We start from the raw sequence: 6246 nt of genomic DNA, 5'->3' as shown, positions 1-6246 counted from the left end.
ATTTTTTGTTCTTTTTATTTATTTATTTTTTAATTTTAGCTCTTACATATAAGGGAGAGCATTCAGGATTTGTCTTTTTGAGTCTGGCTTGATTCACTCAACATGATGTCATCCAGTTCCAACCATTTTCTGCAATTAATAGAATTTCATTATTTTTTTACAGATGGATAATATTCCTTTGTGTGCATATATATATTTATATGTGTGCATACAAGGGGATATTATTCAGCTATGAAATAATAAAGGTAAATATATTTATAAATATAAAATAAAGGATCAGCAATAAAAATATATATGCAGCATTTTGTCAAACTTTAAGTCTTTGTCAAACAAATCAATAGGAATTATATGCTACTATAGTTTTCATAATTCTGTGGCTATTTCAAAATTCATTATATTTGAGTGAATTGGAACGCCTTCTCATTTGGTTGCTGTTTATAGCCTTTGTCTATTTTCTGGCTGGACTATGGTCTTTTTACTTTTTATTTGTTGAACTCTTTGCTTAGTAGAGCCAGTAAATGAGAAAAGAAGTATGTTACCTTGATTGGACATTACCCAACATGCACATGTTCTCAAAACATCACATGATAACCCAAAAATATGCACATTTTTATGTATCAGTAAAAATAAAGATTTTAAAATAAATTGCTAATATTCAGTTTACTCCATATCCACATAGAGTTTATAATGTGTGTATTTTTAATTGAGTATGAATCTACATAAACAAGTTCTATTAAAAAGAAAAGGAAAAGCAGGAATGATTGTGCCCAGAAGTTTTTGGAACTTGATGGAAATGAATTAACACATTTATTTTAGTCATTTTGGGTTAATTCTTATGTTAGTTACATTTATTTGAAAATGCAAAATGGATGACTACATCTGAACGACAACTGTACTTTATTGATTTTGCAGAGTTAAGAGGAAGATTCATGCAGCCTGGAGCCCTACATCAGGTTGGGAAGAAAGTCGAATGAACGCTGAGATGCCAGACTGCCACGAGGACCCATGAACAATTCCAAACGCACGCTTCACTATCGAACTTTAAGATTCATTAGTAATATGCTGCCTTTGCAAGATGAAAAGAATCTAGTGCCAGGAAGGCGTATTCTTCCATATTCGGAATAGACGTGCTCTCCAGACAATGGCTTCAAAGGTCTCCTGCTTATACATTTTGACAGTTGTGTGCTGGGCCAGCGCTCTCTGGTACTTGAGTATAACTCGTCCCACTTCTTCCTACACTGGCTCCAAGCCCTTCAGCCACCTAACTGTTGCCAGGAAAAACTTCACCTTTGGCAACATAAGAACTCGACCCATCAACCCACATTCTTTTGAATTTCTTATAAATGAGCCCAACAAATGTGAGAAAAACATTCCTTTCCTTGTCATCCTCATCAGCACTACCCACAAAGAATTTGATGCCCGCCAGGCGATCAGAGAGACGTGGGGGGATGAGAACAACTTTAAGGGGATAAAGATAGCCACTCTCTTCCTCCTGGGCAAGAATGCCGATCCTGTTCTGAATCAGATGGTGGAGCAAGAGAGCCAAATCTTCCACGACATCATCGTGGAGGACTTCATTGACTCCTACCACAACCTCACACTCAAAACACTAATGGGCATGAGATGGGTGGCCACATTTTGTTCAAAAGCCAAGTATGTCATGAAAACAGACAGCGATATTTTTGTAAACATGGACAACCTCATTTATAAACTACTGAAACCCTCCACCAAGCCCCGAAGAAGGTATTTCACTGGCTACGTCATCAATGGGGGGCCAATCCGGGATGTCCGCAGTAAGTGGTACATGCCCAGAGATTTGTACCCTGACAGTAACTACCCACCCTTCTGCTCGGGGACTGGCTACATCTTTTCAGCCGATGTGGCTGAACTCATTTACAAAACCTCACTGCACACAAGGCTGCTCCACCTGGAAGATGTGTATGTGGGACTGTGTCTCCGGAAGCTGGGCATACATCCTTTTCAGAACAGTGGCTTCAATCACTGGAAAATGGCCTACAGTTTGTGTAGGTATCGCCGGGTTATTACTGTGCATCAGATATCGCCAGAAGAAATGCACAGAATCTGGAATGACATGTCAAGCAAGAAACATCTCAGATGTTAGGATTTTTACCCATGTAAATACGTTTCTTTTCTTTTCTAAGAAATGGGGCCTAAGGTGTTGGTATTTTATAGGTGCCACCAGGGGAAATGAACTGATGAAGGGGTTTTGTAAAGTTTTTGCTTCCTGCTTCTAGTTCCTTTCTTGGATCATCAATTTACAAATGTTAGGCTCTAGTACAGAAACAATAAATGAGTTACAAGGTCCAGATTTCACTCTCAGGTCCTAAGATGTTGCCATTTATCTCAAAAAGTGACTTCCACACAACTGCTGGGATTTATGTACTGTGCATCTGAGATCAAAATCTGGTTCTGCGAAGCTGAAACTCACAGTATGTTTTCATATCATCTCTGCAAAAATAAATAAGTAAATAACTTTTTTCAAAACAGTTCAGAAATGATGCACAGTCAGGAAGACACACTGGTTGTGATTGTTAGTATTGTGTGTTATTGTTACATTGAATTTTTACATATATTGCCATGTAATATGTAGAATATCTGTGGTTCCACAAGGAAATGAACCTCATACTGGCAGAGAGGCTCTAGTTAAATATATGGGAATTTAAACTTAAGAATCAAATATTATGTATGTTTGGAAGACAACTCTGCTTGCTCATCCAAGGATTAAACCTGATCAGCAGGTGGAATGTATATAAAATGCTACTTAACAAAGTAAACAAAAGAAATTGTATTTTGTTCTTTCAAAACAAACATTACATGGTGCCTCCAAGGAGACTTTGCCAAATGGAATCTCACCTGCTTCCTTCCATATGATATCGCTCAGTGCATTTCACAGTTTCTGGATCAGGCAGATACATGTCTCCATGTGTAGAAAATAAGTTAGGACGTCAGAGGAACAATCAAACACATTGAAAAAATACAAATTTAAATATGTGTTATAATGAACATAAAGTTAGCAATAGTATAAGATACCCCTCCTACACATTTGCGAATCATGTGAGAAAATCTCTAGTGGATATTAGTATTATTGAAAAAATGTGGCCCTGCTGTTGATAGGTGTAATACTATCAAATCTGAAACATTCAAGTATCTGTAGCAGTAACGCTGTTATGCGGTGTTCTTCCGGACATTCTGTGATTGAGATTCATGGCAAGGAAGGATGGGGAAGCCTGAGTTCAGGTCCTATTGATGCCACATACATAATGGACCACGTGAGCAGGCATCCTTACCTTGCTGTGCATCAATACGCTAATTTTTACAGTGGCTGGAAAAAAAAAAAAAAAACAGTAAACCTACCTCACAGGTGCTGTGAGAGCAAATTGCATTTGCTAAGTATTTTGAGATCCTTAGTTTAAAAGGTGCTATGTAATGCAATGTATCATGCATTATGCTAAATGCTAAAATAATGACATAATTATAATGATGGTCATCAGTAGTAGTAACATTGTCTTAATAGAAAATCTGCCAAAATAAAGATTGACTATGAACTATCAGTGCACCTGATTCTCCCAAGACTTTGACTTTTCCTTGGCTATGAGTTTGGTGTTTGGGGAAACCTCAGTTTCTCTGCCATTTCTTCTGGTTTCAGTGAATCAGTTATTACTTCTGTGTGTTGCCTTGATATCCCAAGGTGCTGAAAGTACAGGCAGATGCCTTTTTGGGGGGAGGAGCCTGGGCTGCAGGTGGATTACAGCAAGTGGAGCACATGCTTCTCAAAATCCATCACAACTTAGATCTCAGGAAGCATTTGATCTGAATTCTCCTTGAGAACTCTGAGGACAATTAGAGCTGGCCCACCTTTATCAGAAAATAAAAAAAGAATAGGCACCCACCAAGCCCATGCATGACACATCGACCATTCATTGAAAACCCCTGTTTGTTCTCACTCAAAGAAAACATCACAGCTGAGAGAGTACACCTTTGTAGTTATTATAGTTTTAATCTCACCTCTGGTAGCCCCCATAGAAGTTTTTAAGAAACAGATGAAATGAACAACTGGAGGCCATGGCTTATTGAAAATACTGGATCTCTCATCCTCAACCATGAAAACTCCAATATGAGACAGGATCTCCCATACCTTAATACATCTTCATCTATGATCAGCAGGACTGCTGGTTCTGATTCAAGGACCGCACTGGGTAGCCTGGGGAGTGATGGATTGGCACAAGGTGGGCTCCCATCTAACCCTGTGGCCCAAGTGCTGTGATTTCCAATCAATGAGACAGTCTCAAGACTTCATATTGGTTCACCTTCCAATCATGCAGCTGAATCACACCTCTGTCTCATGCAGCCTTGCATCTACTCCATGCTCAGTCAGCCACCTCTGGCGTCAAGGAATTGTACATTATAAACATCATATCTGCACATTGACGAATTGTTTTACATGTGTGTGTATACATTATGAATAGAGCCCTGATCTTTAAAAGGAGCAAAAATCAGAGAATTTCATATGTCTTAAGAAATATTTCCTAACTTTTTTAACGCTAGGTAGTGCCCATGTGACAAACATGTAAATACTCATCAAAGACCACATGTATATATTTTAAAGGCAATTTCTTTTTCTTCTCTCCAACTGTACGTATAACTGGAATCTGCTTGCTATGTAACATTTTCTTCTGCATGGGGCTTGGTGAGACGAGGCCATTTGTTCAGTGTTGCAATAGCCTTAAGCATGTTTGCCCTTCATTTCTTGAATGTACAAAAAAAGTTTCAGTGATCCAAAAGAAAAGCTTTAGCTTTCTGCTTTTAATTTATGATGTGACACTGTCCACATTATTGTTTTGATCATTTGTTAAGCCATTTTTATATTTTCTCTGACCTAAAATGTTGCAGACAGTGTTCCACCCAGAGTCATTAAGTTTTTACAGAAAGTCTGACTGTCCATCACCCACTTGGCCAGTCTGCACTGGATGACAATAGGAGTCAACCATTGGTGTCTATCCTCTCAAAATTTCTTTCTTTATTTTTTGGGGAAAAAATTTATCTTTGGTGGCTAGTTTGTGTGGCTTTATGTGTTATATTGAAGCAAATATCAGTTTAAATATCTAATAGCATATGTTTAAATAACCAGAATAAAAACGTGAAGACCATCCTTGATTTGGATTAAATTCAGAACAAAACCCATCTGTGTGATACAATATGGAGAAAATAAACTCTTTACAGAGAAACCAAGGAGGAATTTTCAGTCAAATCTCTTCTATCAAAAGACAATGAAATATTTACCTAAAGCGTCTGGGATTCATTTTGTACCTTTCCTAATATGTGGGTTCAGTGGGGGAGCTAATAATGTCATTTCTTCTGTAACAGTGAAGATTTTTTTTTAAACAACAAAGTACCTTTGTGAATGAGAGAAGTGATTTACTAGAAACACCTGTCGATGATAATTGACATTTAGCTGTATCAGTATATATGAATGATTGTATTTATGTATTTATTTGTGAAAACTGTATATATGGTTTCGCCAAAAGTAATTGTCTGTAAATGTGCACTCTCCAGGTTTGTAGTACTGTTTAGGGTTACATGGGTTGCCAATCAAGCTGCTAATCAGAATACTATTTTTTGTATCAATGTTATAAGACTAAAAATGACAAATAGATGCTGATGATGTCTTTACATTCAGTTCCACACCTTCCTCTTGAAATGTAAACTGTTGAATGAAAGCACGATGCTAATGTACAGGCCCATCTGTCACGAGGAAGATTATGGTTCCATAAAGCTGATTTTTTAAACCATTGGAAAAAATAAACAGAAGGAGAACGTATTTTCCACTTTGCTTCTTTTTTGAATGAATCTCTTTGGTGAGATGCAGTTCTTAAAATTAATTGATACATTTCCACAATCTCAATGTATTGAATAGCTCGGACCTTTCAAGTTCATCCCGAACAGTCCAAAGCAATGTAAGTCAACTGGAAGACTGTTTTGTCACAAAAGGAGACTACAGGCTACTCTTGGGTTTAGGAAAATATATCTCACCCCTCCTGAGCCTCAGGGAAGTGTTTTAACTATGCCTGTTTGTTAAATTCTACAGTTTTAGGTGGTGTTCTGGGTTCCTGGTTTCAGCCTGGACCAGCCCTGGTGGTTGTGGGCATTTGGGGAGAACCAGTAGATAGAAGATTCACCCCTCTCTCTCTCTCTCTCTCCCTCTCTCTCTCAGAAACTAAATGAAGA

General features: G+C 37.8%; 1 protein-coding gene across 1 annotated transcript; it reads left to right on the top strand.

Annotated features, from left to right (window-relative positions):
- Positions 1 to 1141: 1141 nt before the first annotated feature.
- Positions 1142 to 5839, top strand: B3GALT1 (beta-1,3-galactosyltransferase 1). The gene has a single exon (XM_008258701.4). It carries the CDS (start codon positions 1142 to 1144, stop codon positions 2120 to 2122), a length of 981 nt encoding a protein of 326 aa, XP_008256923.1. The 3' UTR covers positions 2123 to 5839.
- Positions 5840 to 6246: the final 407 nt, after the last annotated feature.

Source organism: Oryctolagus cuniculus, chromosome 3 (assembly GCF_964237555.1).
Source record: "Oryctolagus cuniculus chromosome 3, mOryCun1.1, whole genome shotgun sequence".
Taxonomy (NCBI): domain Eukaryota; kingdom Metazoa; phylum Chordata; class Mammalia; order Lagomorpha; family Leporidae; genus Oryctolagus; species Oryctolagus cuniculus.
This window is presented reverse-complemented; position numbering and strand designations above follow the sequence as displayed.